A 22500-nucleotide genomic window follows, 5' to 3' on the forward strand; every position below is an offset into this window, starting at 1 on the left:
GTACACAAACCAGCCACACTAGACCACGTACACAAACCAGCCACACTAGACCACGTACACAAACCAGCCACACTAGACCACGTACACAAACCAGCCACACTAGACCACGTACACAAACCAGCCACACTAGACCACGTACACAAACCAGCCACACTAGACCACGTACACAAACCAGCCACACTAGACCACGTACACAAACCAGCCACACTAGACCACGTACACAAACCAGCCACACTAGACAACGTACACAAACCAGCCACACTAGACCACGTACACAAACCAGCCACACTAGACCACGTACACAAACCAGCCACACTAGACCACGTACACAAACCAGCCACACTAAACCACGTACACAAACCAGCCACACTAGACCACGTACACAAACCAGCCACACTAGACCACGTACACAAACCAGCCACACTAAACCACGTACACAAACCAGCCACACTAGACCACGTACACAAACCAGCCACACTAGACCACGTACACAAACCAGCCACACTAGACCACGTACACAAACCAGCCACACTAGACCACGTACACAAACCAGCCACACTAGACCACGTACACAAACCAGCCACACTAAACCACGTACACAAACCAGCCACACTAAACCACGTACACAAACCAGCCACACTAGACCACGTACACAAACCAGCCACACTAGACCACGTACACAAACCAGCCACACTAAACCACGTACACAAACCAGCCACACTAGACCACGTACACAAACCAGCCACACTAGACCACGTACACAAACCAGCCACACTAGACCACGTACACAAACCAGCCACACTAGACCACGTACACAAACCAGCCACACTAGACCACGTACACAAACCAGCCACACTAGACTACGTACACAAACCAGCCACACTAGACCACGTACACAAACCAGCCACACTAAACCACGTACACAAACCAGCCACACTAGACCACGTACACAAACCAGCCACACTAGACCACGTACACAAACCAGCCACACTAGACCACGTACACAAACCAGCCACACTAGACCACGTACACAAACCAGCCACACTAGACCACGTACACAAACCAGCCACACTAGACCACGTACACAAACCAGCCACACTAGACCACGTACACAAACCAGCCACACTAAACCACGTACACAAACCAGCCACACTAGACCACGTACACAAACCAGCCACACTAAACCACGTACACAAACCAGCCACACTAGACCACGTACACAAACCAGCCACACTAAACCACGTACACAAACCAGCCACACTAGACCACGTACACAAACCAGCCACACTAGACCACGTACACAAACCAGCCACACTAGACCACGTACACAAACCAGCCACACTAGACCACGTACACAAACCAGCCACACTAGACCACGTACACAAACCAGCCACACTAGACCACGTACACAAACCAGCCACACTAAACCACGTACACAAACCAGCCACACTAGACCACGTACACAAACCAGCCACACTAGACCACGTACACAAACCAGCCACACTAGACCACGTACACAAACCAGCCACACTAGACTACGTACACAAACCAGCCACACTAGACCACGTACACAAACCAGCCACACTAGACCACGTACACAAACCAGCCACACTAGACCACGTACACAAACCAGCCACAATAGACCACGTACACAAACCAGCCACACTAGACCACGTACACAAACCAGCCACACTAGACCACGTACACAAACCAGCCACACTAGACCACGTACACAAACCAGCCACACTAGACCACGTACACAAACCAGCCACACTAGACCACGTACACAAACCAGCCACACTAGACCACGTACACAAACCAGCCACACTAGACCACGTACACAAACCAGCCACACTAGACCACGTACACAAACCAGCCACACTAGACCACGTACACAAACCAGCCACACTAGACCACGTACACAAACCAGCCACACTAGACTACGTACACAAACCAGCCACACTAGACCACGTACACAAACCAGCCACACTAGACCACGTACACAAACCAGCCACACTAGACCACGTACACAAACCAGCCACACTAAACCACGTACACAAACCAGCCACACTAGACCACGTACACAAACCAGCCACACTAGACCACGTACACAAACCAGCCACACTAGACCACGTACACAAACCAGCCACACTAGACCACGTACACAAACCAGCCACACTAGACCACGTACACAAACCAGCCACACTAAACCACGTACACAAACCAGCCACACTAAACCACGTACACAAACCAGCCACACTAGACCACGTACACAAACCAGCCACACTAGACCACGTACACAAACCAGCCACACTAAACCACGTACACAAACCAGCCACACTAGACCACGTACACAAACCAGCCACACTAGACCACGTACACAAACCAGCCACACTAGACCACGTACACAAACCAGCCACACTAGACCACGTACACAAACCAGCCACACTAGACCACGTACACAAACCAGCCACACTAGACCACGTACACAAACCAGCCACACTAGACTACGTACACAAACCAGCCACACTAGACCACGTACACAAACCAGCCACACTAAACCACGTACACAAACCAGCCACACTAGACCACGTACACAAACCAGCCACACTAGACCACGTACACAAACCAGCCACACTAGACCACGTACACAAACCAGCCACACTAGACCACGTACACAAACCAGCCACACTAGACCACGTACACAAACCAGCCACACTAGACCACGTACACAAACCAGCCACACTAGACCACGTACACAAACCAGCCACACTAAACCACGTACACAAACCAGCCACACTAGACCACGTACACAAACCAGCCACACTAAACCACGTACACAAACCAGCCACACTAGACCACGTACACAAACCAGCCACACTAAACCACGTACACAAACCAGCCACACTAGACCACGTACACAAACCAGCCACACTAGACCACGTACACAAACCAGCCACACTAGACCACGTACACAAACCAGCCACACTAGACAACGTACACAAACCAGCCACACTAAACCACGTACACAAACCAGCCACACTAGACCACGTACACAAACCAGCCACACTAGACCACGTACACAAACCAGCCACACTAGACCACGTACACAAACCAGCCACACTAGACTACGTACACAAACCAGCCACACTAGACCACGTACACAAACCAGCCACACTAGACCACGTACACAAACCAGCCACACTAGACCACGTACACAAACCAGCCACAATAGACCACGTACACAAACCAGCCACACTAGACCACGTACACAAACCAGCCACACTAGACCACGTACACAAACCAGCCACACTAGACCACGTACACAAACCAGCCACACTAGACCACGTACACAAACCAGCCACACTAGACCACGTACACAAACCAGCCACACTAGACCACGTACACAAACCAGCCACACTAGACCACGTACACAAACCAGCCACACTAGACCACGTACACAAACCAGCCACACTAGACCACGTACACAAACCAGCCACACTAGACCACGTACACAAACCAGCCACACTAGACCACGTACACAAACCAGCCACACTAGACCACGTACACAAACCAGCCACACTAGACCACGTACACAAACCAGCCACACTAGACCACGTACACAAACCAGCCACACTAGACCACGTACACAAACCAGCCACACTAGACCACGTACACAAACCAGCCACACTAGACCACGTACACAAACCAGCCACACTAGACCACGTACACAAACCAGCCACACTAGACTACGTACACAAACCAGCCACACTAGACCACGTACACAAACCAGCCACACTAGACCACGTACACAAACCAGCCACACTAGACCACGTACACAAACCAGCCACACTAGACCACGTACACAAACCAGCCACACTAGACCACGTACACAAACCAGCCACACTAGACCACGTACACAAACCAGCCACACTAAACCACGTACACAAACCAGCCACACTAGACCACGTACACAAACCAGCCACACTAGACCACGTACACAAACCAGCCACACTAGACCACGTACACAAACCAGCCACACTAGACTACGTACACAAACCAGCCACACTAGACCACGTACACAAACCAGCCACACTAGACCACGTACACAAACCAGCCACACTAGACTACGTACACAAACCAGCCACACTAGACTACGTACACAAACCAGCCACACTAGACCACGTACACAAACCAGCCACAATAGACCACGTACACAAACCAGCCACACTAGACCACGTACACAAACCAGCCACACTAGACCACGTACACAAACCAGCCACACTAGACCACGTACACAAACCAGCCACACTAGACCACGTACACAAACCAGCCACACTAGACTACGTACACAAACCAGCCACACTAAACCACGTACACAAACCAGCCACACTAGACCACGTACACAAACCAGCCACACTAGACCACGTACACAAACCAGCCACACTAGACCACGTACACAAACCAGCCACACTAGACTACGTACACAAACCAGCCACACTAGACTACGTACACAAACCAGCCACACTAGACCATGTACACAAACCAGCCACACTAGACCACGTACACAAACCAGCCACACTAGACTACGTACACAAACCAGCCACACTAAACCACGTACACAAACCAGCCACACTAGACCACGTACACAAACCAGCCACACTAGACCACGTACACAAACCAGCCACAATAGACCACGTACACAAACCAGCCACACTAAACCACGTACACAAACCAGCCACACTAGACCACGTACACAAACCAGCCACACTAGACCACGTACACAAACCAGCCACACTAGACCACGTACACAAACCAGCTACACTAGACAACGTACACAAACCAGCCACACTAGACCACGTACACAAACCAGCCACATTAGACCACGTACACAAACCAGCCACACTAGACCACGTACACAAACCAGCCACACTAGACCACGTACACAAACCAGCCACACTAGACCACGTACACAAACCAGCCACACTAGACCACGTACACTTGATTATCTGTACAAACACATCCCCAACGCTCACAGGCATAAATATACCTAGGGTTTGGGAGAAGCAGTTTCATCAAAATACCGTCCCAACAGCAGTGCAGCTGCACTCCACACCTGCTAATGAGAGTGAGGAGGGGAATGTTGAGTACACAAACACACACACACACACACACACACACACACACACACTGTTTCCATAATCCCACAGACAGCACCACATCCTGTCATAATCCCACGCTGCCTTATTTATGTACATTACACTAAACTGCCAAACATGTATATAAGAACTATTTCACTGAAAAATGTGTGCTGTAGGTACACAGACTGCAGCAGACAGGAGTCACATTCACAAGGAACAGGACTGGCAGTGTGGTGATCTGGTTAAATGGTGATCTGGTGATCTTGTTAAATGGTGATCTGGTTAAATGATGATCTGGTTGGATGGTGATCTGGTTGGATGGTGTTCTGGTTAAATGATGATCTGGTTGGCTGGTGATCTGATTGGATGATGATCTGATGATCTGGTTGACTGGTGATCTGATTGGATGATGATCTGGTGATATGGTTGGCTGGTGATCTGATTGGATGGTAATCTGGTGATCTGGTTGGATGGTGATCTGATTAGATGGTAATCTGGTGATCTGGTTGCCTGGTGATCTGATTGGATGGTAATCTGGTGATCTGGTTGGATGGTGATCTGATTAGATGGTGATCTGGTTGACTGGTGATCTGATTGGATGGTAATCTGGTGATCTGGTTGTCTGTTGATCTGATTGGATGGTAATCTGGTGATCTGGTTGGATGGTGATCTGATTAGATGGTAATCTGGTGATCTGGTTGGCTGGTGATCTGATTGGATGGTAATCTGGTGATCTGGTTGGATGGTGATCTGATTAGATGGTGATCTGGTTGACTGGTGATCTGATTGGATGGTAATCTGGTGATCTGGTTGTCTGTTGATCTGATTGGATGGTAATCTGGTGATCTGGTTGGATGGTGATCTGATTAGATGGTAATCTGGTGATCTGGTTGGCTGGTGATCTGATTGGATGGTAATCTGGTGATCTGGTTGGATGGTGATCTGATTAGATGATGATCTGGTGATCTGGTTGACTGGTGATCTGATTGGATCCTAATCTGATGATCTGGTTGGCTGGTGATCTGATTAGATGGTGATCCGGTGATCTGGTTGGCTGGGCTCTCATTTCTTCTGTCTTCTTTCTCATTCCTGCTCATCCTTCTCTCTCTGTTCTGTCTCTCCCTCCACATTCTCACTCTGACTCATTTTCATTTAGGCTTTCATCTCTTCTCTTCCTCTTTCCCTTTTCCTTTCTCTCTCCCTCCATCTTTCTCTCTCTCACAAATACTCAATTTTACTTTCTTTTCTTGCATCCATTTTCAATCTCCAACTCTGTCTCTGTTTCTTTCTCCTCTCTCACGCCTTTTCGTCTGTCTCTGACAGAGCTGGCCAGAACTCTCCACACACATCTGCGTGTTGTACGCCCACCCCGTCGGTTCGGTGCGGACCACTCTGCACTGGTCGCTCTGCAGCTGTGAACCACGCACAAGACCGTCTGAGGATCAGGGCGTGTGTGACAGCCTCGGTTACACTCCAGCAGGTCCAACACTGCTGTCAAATACCAACCAAGAACAAAAACATACTGTGAGCAGAATCAAGTTGAGTTCTTCTGTTTGAGTTCTGTTTGAGTTCTGTTTGAGAGCTCCATGCTGTTTTTTTAAAGCTGAATGTCTTGCTTTGCCCTCCTCACCACTGTCATGGTCTCTTCTACACTTCCCACACAGTTAATAAACAAATCTGAGCCACAAATCTGAGGGTCATCACTCTGTGTGTGTTCTCTCTCTCTCTCTCTCTCTCTCTCTCTCTCTCTCTCTCTCTCTCTCTCTGTAGATTACAGGGTCTCTACAAGTACAAGTTATATTTCAGGGAACAATGTGACTTTTTGTTTTTTCCAAATGCCACAACAGCAGAAAATGAAAATGACTGATAGTCAGTATATTGTTTTAAACAGAAGAGTCAATATTGTCTCATTTCATCATATTGATTTGCAAGCACAGTTGTTTTCTGCCATTGTTTTCAAGGGCTAGAGAGTCTTCTGCAGGGTGTAATATGGGATGGCATGAATGGTGACAGCACATCTTAGCATTCTGCTAACATCTGTCATTTACATTTACGGCATTTAGCAGACACGCTTATCCAGAGTGACTTACAAAGTGCTTTGTCATTCCCTCATAGAATACATCCAGCACAGTACAGCAGGTTAGACTCCAACATACCAATAAACTAGAATTTCATTTCAGAGTGTCAAATATTTATTAGTAAGACTAATTTGCACTCGCTGGGAACTGAAGCCCTGAGCTTGTTGTTAGTAACACCAGGTGGTTCCTGCCATATCAGGTGAGCTACAGGATATCACCAGGCTGTCCTGTGTCTGTGGTTCCAGTCAAACAAAGCAAAACTCCTGCGTGACAGCTGTTAACATGAAAGTCTTAAAACCCTTTTGCAGGATCCCATTTCATAAACATCCATTTTATTAACCTCACCCTGTGTTTAAGACTTGGAGAAGCAGGGAATGCTCAGATGGGAGCCGTCAACTCAACACCAGCTAGAAGGTGAACTACAAACCTCCTGAGTTCCAAACCTCCTCCAAAGCTTCGGCTCTGTTACCGAAATATAATTTTCTGTTTATAATATAAACACCATTAATATTCAGATGGCACTTTGGGCCAGAAGACACGGGGCACGCTCCATCCCAGAGACGTGGGAGCGAGAGATTACATAATGAGAATTAACTTTCAGAACAAGCAGCTGTGTTGCACTACACCCTACACACTACATCCTACACCCTACAGCCTACATACTACACCCTACATCCTATACCCTACACACTACATAATACACCCTACACACTACAGCCTACACACTACATACTACACCCTACACACTACATACTACACCCTACACATTACAAAGCCATTCGTCTGCCACTGGCTCAATCAGAGCCAAAGGACCAATGTGAGACTTGTGTTGAGTGCATCAAAGCTACGAGGGCCAGCTGAGGGTGGGGGTGATTGACAGGTGGGGTTAGTCCTACCTGAGTCTCTTGTTGTACTGCTTGACCTTGTCCAGGGAGGTGGCATTGATGTGGGCTTGGTGCTCCTCCACAGAGATACTATCTCTGTAGTAATAGCCCTCCATTTCCTCCAGGGCTGTGGGGAACACAGGGTGTGTTTATAGCAGGGTCACTACAATATGTGTCATGAACAGGTTCCGTGAACAGGTGTTGTGTAAATCACGTGGGTTATAGGCACACGAACGCTTATGTCTCAGAGAGCCCTGCACAGAAAATACGTGTAGTCTATAGCTTTACTGAGTTAGGGTTAGGGTTAGGGTTTAGGGGTAGGGTTTACTGAGTTAGGTTTAGGGTTAGGGGTTAGGGTGTAGGGTTATGGTTGGGCTTTACTGAGTTAGGGTTAAGGTTAGGGTTTACAGAGTTATGGGTTAGGATTACAGTTTAGGTTTTAGGATTTAGTGTTAGGGTTAGGGTTTAGGGTTTGGGATTACTGAGTTAGGGTTAGAGGATTAGGGTTATGGTTAAGGTTTACTGAGTTAGGGTTAGTATTAGAGTTTAGGGTTAGGGTTTACTGAGTTAGGGTTTGTATTAGGGTTAGGGTTTAATGAGTTAGGGTTAGTATTAGGGTTAGGGTTTAATGAGTTAGGGTTAGTATTAGGGTTAGGGTTTAATGAGTTAGGGTTAGTATTAGGGTTAGGGTTTAATGAGTTAGGGTTAGTATTAGGGTTAGGGTTAGGGTTTAATGAGTTAGGGTTAGTTTTAGGGTTAGGGTTTACTCACGTACACACGTACACACGCGCGCGCACACACGTACGCACGCACGCACACACGTACGCATGCACACACGCACGCATGCACGCACACACACACGCACACACACATACGCACGCACACACACACACACACACACACACACACGCATGCATGCACGCATGCACACACACACACGCACACACACATACACACATACGCACGCACACACACACACATAAGCACGCACACATGCACGCACGCACACACACACACACACATATACGCATGCACACACACACACACACACACACGCACGCACACATACGCACGCACACAAACACACACGCACGCACGCACACACACACACACACACACACACCTTGAGTGAAGAGGACAGGGTAGATCTTGAAGCCACTTCCATGTCTGAGTCTTTGGGGCAGCTGTTGGAAGTAGAATCCCTCCAGGTGGAAGCAAACCTTCAGAGCCTGTCTGGTTCCCTCCACCTGGTAGGTGATAGGCATGTCTGCACACACACACACACACACACACACACACACACACACCCACACACCCACACACGCACACACGCGCACACGCACACACATACACACACGCGCGCACAGACACACGCACACACACAAACTTTGCTTTTTTAGGTGGACAAAGCTTATTTACTGGTTAAAAAAAAGTTTTTTTCATCCTCGGCAGACATGGGGCAAATCCCATGCAGACATGGGGCAAATCCCACACAGACATGGGGCAAATCCCACACAGACATGGGGCAAATTCTCTGCAGAGAAGGGCAAATGAAAGAACACTCATTTCAGTAGACGTGTGTTCCTGAGTCGTGCGAGTCCTCCCTGCCCAGAGCACTGAGCTCAGTCTGCTAGAGCCCCATCCTCAACATCTCAGACCTTCTCTCTTTGATCTGAATGCGTGACGACCAAACAGAAGGAAACTAGAAAGACTGAGTGCAGCTGCTTGTCTCCACGGTGATGTGCCTTCCACCAATCACATCAAGAGCTTTTTCACAGGCAATTTTGGACATAAGTGGCTGGCAGAACCGGGTCAGTCAGAACCGGCCTGTGACGTTGGTGTAGAGAAGGGTGGCACTATCTGGTTGTGCAGACAGAATGTCCCAGTACTCACTGGCGACAAGAGGTTCCCCATGGCGCTCTCTGAAGTAGAAGGTCACCTTCTCCAGGTCCAGCAGAGCCACCTGGGTGTCTTCCAGCATGACCTGTTCATCCGTCTACAGGAAACAAGACAACAATATGCCACTGACAAAGCTCCAACACACTCCTCTGGTGTGTGTGTGTGTGTGTGTGTGTTTGCTCCTTTTGCATTCACCCACATCATCCTCACACAAACAACCACATCTGTTAGAACAACACACACACTCTCTCTCTCTCTCTCTCTCTCTCTCTCTCTGTCTCACTCTCTCTCCCTCTCTGTCTGTCTCCCTCTTTCCCTCTGTCTCTGTTTGTCTCTCTCTCTCTCTCTCTCCCTCTTTCTCTCTGTCTGTCTGTCTGTCTCTCTCTCTCTCTCCCTCTCTCTCTTTCTCTCTCCCTCTCTCTCTCTGACTGTCTGTCTCTCTCTCTCTCCTTCTCTCTCCCCTCCATGTCTTACCCCCCTCATGGCTCAGCATCACAGGTCAGCCAGGTCACATCCGTGGGATGTGGAATGTGGAATGTGGGAAGATTGCTTGCCTGCTCCACCCCTATCACATCAGTCTCATGATGAGGAGACTCCTGGGAGCACGTTTAGTTAGCCCCGCCCCACTGTTCCGCCCCATCCAACAGGGCTTTCATGTGGCAGCTCACGCTTCCCTCCTGGTCTCAGGTTTCTGATGGGAAACTTCCCATCAGAGACGGACAGAACGGGAATACTGCTGGGTTAGTCTGAACTTACCAGGTTAGGTGAGAGGAGAGACTGGAAGTGTAGCAGCAGTCCCGCGGCACAGATCTGCTCCAGCCAGCGTTGGCTCCTGTCCTGCACCTCGGCGTCCCCACTCTGAGTCTGGGTGAGTGCAGCCAGGAGCTGCTCAGAGAAACAGCTGACCACACCCACCAGGCTCTGACTGAACACCATATCCCTCCGCACCTGGACCTCCGAGTCTGGGAGGGAGACAATGAACAGAGGACAGAAGGAGAGATTGAGAATGAGATCATTCATGTTTAACTTGTAAATAAAAAAGGCAGTTAATGACCCTCTCACTCATCTTGAAAAAACAATGAGTCTGTCTCTGGTCTCTCAGAGACCTGCACTGATCCAGAATAAACACCTGATCCAGAGTAACACCTGATCCAGAATAAACATCTGATCCAGACTAACACCTGATCCAGAGTAAACACCCGCTCCTGAATAACACCTGATCCAGAATAAACACCCAATCCAGAATAACACCTGATCCAGAATAAACACCCGATCCAGAATAACACCTGATCCAGAATAAACACCTGATCCAGAATAAACACCCGATCCAGAATAACACCTGATCCAGATCTAGTTGTGGGTAATTCCAGAGATGCTACAGTGATTTCTGAGGAAATGCTGTGTAGAAATAATATCATAATATCATAAAATCATAAAGGCTGAATGATGGAGTTCCTCTGTAGACTATGAGCTGCTCATTTCTCTCAAGGTCATCCAATTTTGAGTGTTGCATTTAACAGTGAGTCAATGGCACAAACTCTAATAAACACCCACCTGTGTACTGGAGTAAGACCAACAGTAGCCTTGTTTTCAACTCTGGAAAACACACACACACACACACACGAACTTTCAGAAGACTTAGTTATAATGCACTCCTTTATAAAGCACAAAACAAATCAAGAAGTCTAATGTAGTCTATTGTATTTACGTACTGTTTATTCTCATGTATTCATTAGTTTCATGTATTAATGTATTAATGTATTCTTTATTCTCATGTATGAACACATTAGGACAAATTACTGAACACACTATCACACCCTGTGCAACATCTGGTTACAATGTGGAGGTTGCTTTTGTCCATGAGTGTCTCTGTGTGTGTGTGTGTGTGTGTGTTTGTATAAACAGGGGTTTAACCTTCCATGATCTTGGTGACGCTGTGTGTGAGTGTCTCTACACTGCTGGGTAGGTTCCATGGGTCCTGCTTGACATGAAGACGGAGGTTCTTGGTACAATTCAGTCTGAGCTCCAGGTCCTGGAGAAACCCTGTCCAAAAACAACACCAAACCATCAGAGCCATGAGCACATACTTACACACACAAACACGTACACACACACTCACACACACTCACACACACACACACACACTCACACTTACTCACACTCACACACACACACTTACACACACACACACACACACACTTACACACACACACTCACACACACACACTCACACACAGACGTTATCAGACTTTAACAGGTCTATTATCTCTGCCAACACCCACATTTCATTAATCAGAATAATTATTACTATACATTTTTTCTTTGATTTTAAAAGAACAAAAGCACGTGTTCTTTACCTTGTAGGTTGCGTCCTGGACTGAAGCACTGTGTCTGCTCAAAGGCGTGAGAGAGTGGAGCCTCCTTCAGGAGGCTTGTGAGGGACTCCGCCTGCAAAACAGGCCACACTTACAAACTGTGGGTGAATCTCACTCGCCTCCCTACACCCTATGCACTACACCCTATACCCTAAACACTACACCCTATACCCTACACCCTGCACACTACACCCTATACCCTACACCCTGCACACTACACCCTGCACACTACACCCTGCACCCTACACCCTGCACACTACACCCTATACCCTACACACTACATCCTAAACCCTACACCTTATAGCCTGCACACTATACCTTACACACTACACCCTACACCCTCTACAAAACTAAGGTGTTCACTACACGTACACACTATGAGTATCATGTACAAGTCATTATTCATAGTGCAGGCATAGCAACATGAACATCATTAATTTGCATATCATTAACAATTTGAACCAATCACATGTGCCCTTATACCACTATTACACATCACACTACTGTAACTGTCCCCAATACAAAATCAATACACATCGGACTACAGCCACACACTGTCAATACACCATTTAACACATGAAGGTCTAAGTAAGGCCTCTGTGTGTGTGTGCGTGTGTGTGTGTGTGTGTGTGTGTGTGTGCGGGCGCGCGCGCGTGTGTGTGTGTTATACACACCTGGCTGAACAGATGCTCCAGAAAGCCATGAAGCTTTTTTTGCTTGTCATGTGATATCCACACGCTGGCAGGCATCTCATCTCCTGGGAGAGAGAGAGAGGGACAGAGAGGGGGGAGAGAGAGAGAGAGAGAGAGAGAGAGAGAGAGAGAGAGAGAGAGAGTCAGTAGGACAGAGACAGACAGAAACACAAAGCATGATAAAGTTTGAGAACATCAGAGTCATTAGGACAGAGACAGAGGCTCAGTTATTAGTCATGTGTGTGTGTGTGTGTGTGTGTGTGTGTGTGTGTACGTGTGTGTGTGTGTGTGTGTACGTGTGTGTGTACATGTGTGTGTGTGTGTGTACGTGTGTGTGTACGTGTGTGTGTGTGTGTGTGTGTGTACGTGTGTGTGTACGTGTGTGTGTGTGTGTGTACGTGTGTGTGTACGTGTGTGTGTGTGTGTGTGTGTGTGTACGTGTGTGTGTACGTGTGTGTGTGTGTGTGTGTGTGTGTGTGTGTGTGTGTGTGTGAGTGTGTGTGTGTGAGTGTGTGTGTGTGTGAGTGTGTGTGTTACCTGAGTCCATCTCATCACTGTGGACGTAGGAGCTACAGTGGCTGCTGCAGACGCTGGTGGAGGACGTGATGGAGTTCCGGTTGCTGTTACAGTCACTACAACCACAAGAGCACCAGAGTTACAGCAGTGTTCCCCTCCTCTAGCAACAGCACACAGTGCAGGGCGCGGGGTTGGGGGCGGGGTTAGGGGCGGGGTTAGGGGCGGAGATAGGGCACCGCCCACCTGTAGGAGTCTCGGTTACTGATGGTGTCGTGTCCAGAGTCCTCCTGCTCGTCTCTGGTCACGTGGAAGCACACCCTCCTACCCGTGCGCTCAGTCTTCTCACCCTCGCTGTCCGCGGAGAAGAGGTCCTCCACCACTCTGCTGTCCGCGCTGCTGGGGTGAGTGACAGACGACAGCAAGCTGACGGAAAGAAAGAAAAAGAGAGAAAGAAAGACAGGGATGAAAGGAGAGAGAAAAAGGAGGGACAGTGAAGAAAGAGTGAAAACAACAGTGAGAGAGATATGACGGCTATGTAAATATGCTCACACTTTAGACACGTCAGAGACACGTCAGAGATCTGTTTTTATTATTATTATAAAGACATCCAGCATGCGATATCCTGCATGCCTGCCGCCAACACCTCCAGCCCCATAACATTTGTGCTCCAGAAAAGCCATTTTTCTGGAACGCCGGCCAGTGCAGTAAGGTGGGTCAGACGGAGCAGAGCTGTGGAGGAGGACCATAGCCAAACAGAATGACAGATCCATTTGTGCTTCTGGACCACAGCTTTACAAAGCTGGTGGTCCTCAAATGATTAATAACTTCAAACTGGCACAGACATCTGTGTCACCAGTCACCAGTCTCAACGTGGATGCGCAGCCTGGCCTAGACTGGGGCGACTGGGTTGACTGGGGCCCAGCATCACTGCACAGCTGCTGGGACATAGGTCCATGAGTCATGTGACTTATTTGAACCATCAGCGTTTGATCCACACAAGGGCTTCACTATTTATTCTTCTCTCCCGCTCCTTCCTCATCTCTTACTGCTGACCATTTCCTCACCTTCTCTTCTGTTCCCACTCTTCCCTCCAGTTTCTCCTCTGTTCCCACTCTTCCCTCCAGTTCTTCTCCTGTTCCCACTCTTCCCTGCAGTTCTTCTCCTCTGTTCCCACTCTTCCCTGCAGTTCTTCCCCTCTGTTCCCACTCTTCCCTCCAGTCCTTCCCCTCTGTTCCCACTCTTCCCTGCAGTTCTTCTCCTGTTCCCACTCTTCCCTCCAGTCCTTCCCCTCTGTTCCCACTCTTCCCTGCAGTTCTTCTCCTGTTCCCACTCTTCCCTGCAGTTCTTCCCCTCTGTTCCCACTCTTCCCTCCAGTCCTTCCCCTCTGTTCCCACTCTTCCCATCAGTCCTTCTCCTCTGTTCCCACTCTTCCCATCAGTCCTTCTCCTCTGTTCCCACTCTTCCCATCAGTCCTTCTCCTCTGTTCCCACTCTTCCCACTTGACAGCTCCAACGTTACCAACTAAAGACCAGTATCACTTCTCTCTTTCCTCTCAAAAGCCCTTGAATGAGCAGTTTGACACAGTGAACCACAACATTCTTCTCTCTGTTCTCTCCAGGCTTTTCTCCTACCACTGCTATGCTGATGACACTCTATTTCTTTCTTTTCCACCCTCTGAGACGCAGGTCTCCAGACGTATCTTGGCATGATTGACTGACATTGTATCATGGATGACAGCCCACCACTTGAATCTTAACCCCAGTAAAACCGAGCTTCTGTACATCCCAGGTACTCCCAACCCTTACCATGACCTCAAAGTTTCCTTCGAGAACTCCCTGGTATCACCATCCGAAGCTGCCCGTAGCCTGGGTGTAACTTTAGACAACCAGTTGTCATTCTCAACTCATGTTTCTAATATAACCTGGTCTTGCAGATTCCTCCTTTGTAACATATGAAGGATTCGGCCCTTTCTCTCACAGGAAGCTACCCAGGTGCTTGTGCAGTCTCTTGTGATCTCAAAGCTAGACTACTGCAACTCGCTACTTGCTTGTCTTCCTCTAAGAGCCCTCAAAACTCTACAACTTGCCCAGAATGCAGCAGCACGACTGATCTTCAAACTTCTGACGTTTACACGTCACCACTGCTGCGCTTCCTTCATTGGCTTCCAGTAGCTGCACACATCAGATTTCAAACCTTGATGCTCGCCTACAAAGCCAAAAATGGACCAGCCCCTTCATACATGAGGTCAATTTTACATTTAGCTGACACTTTTATCCAAAGTGACTTACAATTATGACTGAGTACAACTTGAGCAATTGAGGGTTAAGGACCAGGGACGCAGCCATGGCAACGGTGGGGCTTAAACCAGCAACATTCTGATGACTAGTCAAGCACCTTCACCACTGAGCCTCCACTGCGCTGTCTGAGCTATCATCAAGCTGTGCTACGAGTACTTCGAACCTCAAGTACGGCTCGGCTTGAAACACCTTGCTTCAGGTCTCATGGGAGACAAGCATGGAGACTATTTTCTGTCCTGCTCCAAGATGGTGGAATGAACTTCCACTTGCTATCCAGACAGCAGAGTCCCTTACAGTCTTAAACACAGACTGGAGACCCGTCTATTTGTGAAATATTAAATGACCACTGACCCTGCTCCTATGTTGACTAACTAAACTAGTATTTATTGTAGGGTATTGTTTATTACACTGATTATTGTCTGTTATAGAGTTTATATGTATTGTGTACTTGTATCCATCAGCAGTGATCCCTGTATTCTACAGTATTCTAGATCATTGGTATCTTGGACTCTGACCTACTGTACTGTACTAGGATGTATTCTATGAGGAAATGACAAAGCACTTTTGTAAGTCTCTCTGGATAAGAGCATCTGCTAAATGCTGTAAAAGTAAATGTAAATATGTAAATGACTCCAGACTGTGACCTTCCAATCATGAACACTCTTGACACTCCAGACACTCCTGACACACACCACATGGCTCAGTTCGTGTGACTTTCCGCTTCCCACTGGTCTCGGGTTCATGGCTTTTTCCACTGTGTAAGGCACGGAAGAGTGAAACAGTCCACAGAGAATAACCCCATGGCAAAGTCCACGCTGCTCTGTCATTGGCCAGGGCCTTAATAAGTGTACAGCTAAAGTCTGGGTGACATCAAAGCCAGGAAGCAGAGACCAGGACTGAAGTGGTGCTCTGCCAGGACTCTGACCAGATGAGCTCAGCCATCTGCACGTGCTCCCAAACTCACACTCCCAGAAACTTCAACTGAGACTTATACCAAATAGCCATCTCCTACTGCTGACTCAGCACTTTCTGCGATGGCTGTACAAACACTGGCACGCCGGCCAACCAGGGACACCTCACTGGCACGAGAGCCAACCAGGGACACCTCACTGGCACTCCGGCCAACCAGGGACACCTCACTGGCACGAGAGCCAACCAGGGACACCTCACTGGCACGCCGGCCAAACAGGGACACCTCACTGGCACGAGAGCCAACCAGAGACACCTCACTGGCACTCCGGCCAACCAGGCACACCTCACTGGCACGCCGGCCAATCAGTGATGGCACTTAAAACGCTGGCACTGACAAGCAACTTTCACATCACCAAAACCAAATATCACAGAATATCCAGACCAACTTTCCTCGCAGAACAGTAGATATGAAGCAGGGAGGGAGGGCTGAGGTCAGAGTGAAGGAGACAGAGAGGGAGAGAGAGAGAGAGAGAGAGGGAGAGAGAGGGAGAGAGAGAGAGAGAGAGAGAGGGAGAGAGAGGGAGAGAGAGAGAGAGAGAGAGAGAGAGAGAGAGATTTCTTCTATGCCTCAGGGAGTGGTCAGTAGCCCTGTGGATTGTAAGTTGGTTTGGGCTGCGTGACATACAGTTGAATTCTATTCTTCTCTGCCTTTCCGCGTGGAAACACATGGGCCCACATTAGTGTCCCATTTCCTGATGAGCATTAATACACTTCAAACAATGAAGCCATCAGCAGCCTGGGAGTCTCCTCTCTCTCTCTCTCTCTCTCCCTCTCTCCCTCCCTCCCTCTCTCCCTCCCTCCCTCCCTCCCTCCCTCTCCCTCTCTCTCTCTCTCCCGCTCTCTTTCCCTCCCTCCCTCCCTCTCTCTCCCCCCCCCTCTCTCTCTCCTTCTCACTCCCTTTCTCTCTCCCTCTCTCAGACACACACACACATTCACACTGCTAATGCAATCACATTGTTTGGGCTGCTAACACACACACTGATGCACACACACTATCACATGCTAATGTAGTCTCAACAGAGATGGCTATCTTACACACACACACACACACACACGTTACACTGACAGCCACAAATGCATTTCTAACAAAAACCTCTGACACACACAACCAACATGTATAATTAAAAAGAGCCTCTGATGTGAAACTGTTACATATCTGTCATGATTTTTACATCTGAAAACAATCGTATCAGTCTGGAGTCCTTCAGCACGCTTTATAATGAAGCACAGGACATGTGTTCAGAACAAAAGCTCCACGCCTCTGCCGGAAATCTCTTATCTGTCAGGAAAACTAAAAATACTGCAAGTTACTGAACTTGTGCAACGGACAGTTTAATGAAAACGTTGTTTTTTGTATTTTCTGATTCCACTCTACTGCACCACTGAGAGCAGAGCGTTCCTGGCTTTAGAGGTGCAGACCACCTGACTGCTCCAGTTTGGTCAGTAGGTGTCACTTAGCACCTCAGATGTAAACATGCAACTTGAGAACAAAATAGAGTATAAGATTCACTGCTTCATAAACGTAAAACTTTAAAATAAATACTCTGTTTCTCCTAAAATATGCAACAAAAAAAGCAAAATCTTTAACAAAAATCATTTATTCAGGACACAGTGTCTGTAGAAAGAGTGTGTGTGTGTGTGTGTGTGTGTGTGTGTGTGTGTGTATGTGTGTCTGTGTATGTAGTCCTCACTAAGAGTGTGTGTGTGTGTGTGTGTGTGTGTGTGTGTGTGTGTAGTCCTCACTAAGAGTGTGTAGGTGTGTGTATGTGTGTGTAGTGCTCACTAAGAGTGTGTGTGTTTAGTGACGAACTCACTCATGAATCTGTCCGGAGAAACACTCCATCTCTGTGACTAGGTGGTTGAGTTTGGGGAGGAGCTTGTGGTAGGTCTCCACAGTAACAATGTCTTCCTCTCGCAGCAGGAGGTATAGACCGTGACCCTCCGTGTGGCTGAGACTGTGTCCCGACGGGGCAGCCATGCTCGCAATGCAGTGCTGGACACACACCATGGGGGCCAGCTGGCCTGGGTCATCATACACACACACACACACACACATGCATGCACACATAGTAGCCCTTAGAAACAGAAGAGAGTTTTAGAAACAATTTCCTAGTTTGTTCAGCAAAACTTTTATATCATCCACTTTTCCAAACACGTAGTTTCCCTTACAGCAGGTCTCCTAAGAAACAAATCTAGTAATTATAATGTCTCACCAAAACAGGACAAGTCACCATAAATAAGCATTGTGTCAGAATCTAAGACCCAAACCATGAGTCTGTACACAGACGTGCCCAGAGTCCTCACACCTCACCGCGTATCCCATCTCACCTTGCTCCACGCTCCAACTTCCTTTCTCCAGGGTTGAGCACTTCCTGTGGTCCAGCTGCACCCCGAAGACGCTGCCCAGAGACGTAGTGGTCTTGGGGTAGGACACCTCCATCACACTGATGTGGCAGTTGGTGGGGCAGAAGTCACTGCTGTGAAGGGGTGACACCTTGCCCTTGGCCTGCTTGAAGGTGGGCCACGCCCTGTTCTTCAGGACCCGCGAGAACTAAGGGCAGAACGTTAGAGGTACATCACATACCTGACACAGCAGTTACCGCCCACCTGTGGCACTTCAGTTAGTGTTCAAAACACCCAAACACCTGAGCGAAGAATACTGGGAGGTGGTGGTGTGTTTGGTATTAGAATGGGTGTCCTACAGAGTGTGAGATCAGACTGAGGGTGATGATGAGAGTGACAGTGAGAGTGAGAGTGAAAGAGTGACAAAGTGACAAACCACACAGCCCATCCAAAATAGTAAAATCACTGCACTGTAGCTCACTCCACAACCCCACCCCCAGGCAGCGTAACTCCGCCCCCAGCTCCTCAACCCCACCCCAGGCAGCGTAACTCCGCCCCCAGCTCCTCAACCCCACCCCAGGCAGCGTAACTCCGCCCCCAGCTCCTCAACCCCACCCCCAGGTAGTGTAACTCTGCCCCCAGCTCCTCAACCCCACCCCCAGGTAGCGTAACTCTGCCCCCAGCTCCTCAACCCCACCCCAGGCAGGGTAACTCCGCCCCCAGCTCCTCAACCCCAGCCCAGGCAGCGTAACTCCGCCGCCAGCTCCTCAACCCCACCCCCAGGTAGCGTAACTCCGCCCCCAGCTCCTCAACCCCACCCCCAGGTAGCGTAACTCTGCCCCCAGCTCCTCAACCCCACCCCAGGCAGCGTAACTCCGCCCCCAGCTCCTCAACCCCAGCCCAGGCAGCATAACTCCGCCCCCAGCTCCTCAACCCCACCCCCAGGTAGCGTAACTCCGCCCCCAGCTCCTCAACCCCACCCCCAGGTAGCGTAACTCTGCCCCCAGCTCCTCAACCCCACCCCAGGCAGCGTAACTCCGCCCCCAGGTCCTCAACCCCACCCCCAGGTAGCGTAACTCTGCCCCCAGGTCCTCAACCCCACCCCCAGGTAGCGTAACTCTGCCCCCAGGTCCTCAACCCCACCCCCAAGCAGCGTAACTCTGCCCCCAGGTCCTCAACCCCACCCCCAGGCAGCGTAACTCCGCCCCCAGGTCCTCAACCCCACCCCCAGGTAGCGTAACTCTGCCCCCAGGTCCTCAACCCCACCCCCAGGCAGCGTAACTCCGCCCCCAGCTCCACATATGGCTACAAATTCCAAATCCACTCAGCTGTGTAACTGCTTCACTGAGCAGCCCAGTGCAGCTGTGGGGAACTGGTGCCAAACACACACACCACACACTACACAGTAAACACACTACACACTAAAAACACTACACACACTACACACTAAACACACTCCACAGTAAACACACTACACACTACACAGTAAACACACTACACACACTACACAGTAAACACACTACACACTAAAAACACTACACACACTACACACTAAACACACTCCACAGTAAACACACTACACACTACACAGTAAACACACTACACACACTACACAGTAAACACACTACACACTAAAAACACTACACACACTACACACTAAACACACTCCACAGTAAACACACTACACACTACACACACTACATAGTAAACACACTACACAGTAAACACACTCCACACACTCCACAGTAAACACACTACATACTACACACACTACACAGTAAACACATTACACACTACACAGTAAACACACTACACACACTACACACTACACAGTAAACACACTACACACACTACACACTCCACATACTACACAGTAAACACACTACACACACTACACACACTCCACACTACACACACTCCACACACTACACACTAAACACACTCCACAGTAAACACACTACACACTACACAGTAAAAACACTACACACACTCCACACTAAACACACTCCACACATTCCACACTACACACACTCCACACTAAACACACTACACACACTCCACAGTAAACACGCTACACACACTACACACTAAACACACTCCACAGTAAACACACTACACACTACACAGTAAAAACACTACACACACTCCACACTAAACACACTCCACACATTCCACACTACACACACTCCACACTAAACACACTACACACACTCCACAGTAAACACGCTACACACACTACACACTAAACACACTACACAGTAAACACACTACACACATTACAGACTAAACACAATAAACACACTCCACACACTCCACTCTACACACACTCCACACTAAACACACTACACTACATAGTAAACACACTCCACACACTCCACACTACACACACTACACACTAAACACACTATACACACTCCACAGTAAACACAATACACACTACACTGTAAACACACTACACACACTACATACTCTACACAATAAACACACTACACACTCCACACTCTACACAGTAAACACACTCCACACACTACACAGTAAACACACTGCACACACTACACAGTAAACACACTTCACATTCTACACAGTAAACACACTACACACACTACACACTAAACACACTAAACACACTACACACACTCCACACTAAACACACTACACACTACATAGTAAACACACTCCACACACTACACACTAAACACACTACACACACTCCACACTAAACACACTACACACTACATAGTAAACACACTCCACACACTACACACTAAACACACTACACACACTCCACAGTAAACACACTTCACACTACACTGTAAACACACTGCACACACTACATACTCTACACAGTAAACACACTACACAGTAAACACACTACACACTCCACACTCTACACAGTAAGCACACTACACACACTCCACACTAAACACACTCCACACTACACACACTCCACACACTACACACACACTACACACACCCAGTCCCCACACACCTGGAAGACACATAGGACAGTGTGTCTACACGGGACAGGTCTGTGTCAGCCCCGACCATGTCAGGCCCAGCAGGAGGTCTAGGGAAGTCCAGACAGACCAGTGAAGACAGACCAGTTCCAATAGACCAGCAGGCCAGTCACTCACAGATGAACGTGTCTGAGGTGAACGTGTCTGATGTTAACGTGTCTCAGGTGAACGTGTGTGATGTTAACGGGTCTGATGTAACATGTCTAATGTTAACGTGTCTGAGGTGAATGTGTCTGTGGTTAACGTGTCTGATGTTAACGTGTCTGCGGTGAACGTGTCTGATGTT

At 48.5% G+C, this 22500-nt stretch overlaps 1 protein-coding gene across 2 annotated transcripts in view; it reads right to left on the reverse strand.

Moving 5' to 3' along the window:
• prex2 (phosphatidylinositol-3,4,5-trisphosphate-dependent Rac exchange factor 2) overlaps positions 1-22500 on the reverse strand; it is a 98796-nt gene that overhangs the window by 25249 nt on the left and 51047 nt on the right. For both annotated transcript variants that reach the window (XR_004776018.1, XM_035526093.1), the window contains exons 24-35: positions 19183-19405; positions 18669-18876; positions 13829-14008; positions 13607-13701; positions 13052-13134; positions 12360-12450; positions 11917-12045; positions 11557-11598; positions 10759-10964; positions 9997-10099; positions 9227-9370; positions 8116-8230 (exon numbers count right to left, since the gene is read on the reverse strand). Coding sequence is in view for 1 of the 2 variants with exons in the window: in XM_035526093.1 (XP_035381986.1) it covers positions 8116-8230; positions 9227-9370; positions 9997-10099; positions 10759-10964; positions 11557-11598; positions 11917-12045; positions 12360-12450; positions 13052-13134; positions 13607-13701; positions 13829-14008; positions 18669-18876; positions 19183-19405 (1619 nt within the window). In the remaining variant the exon portion in view is untranslated. The remainder of the gene's footprint in view (positions 1-8115; positions 8231-9226; positions 9371-9996; positions 10100-10758; positions 10965-11556; positions 11599-11916; positions 12046-12359; positions 12451-13051; positions 13135-13606; positions 13702-13828; positions 14009-18668; positions 18877-19182; positions 19406-22500) is intronic.

This window comes from Electrophorus electricus, chromosome 5 (assembly GCF_013358815.1).
Source record: "Electrophorus electricus isolate fEleEle1 chromosome 5, fEleEle1.pri, whole genome shotgun sequence".
Taxonomy (NCBI): Eukaryota; Metazoa; Chordata; class Actinopteri; order Gymnotiformes; family Gymnotidae; genus Electrophorus; species Electrophorus electricus.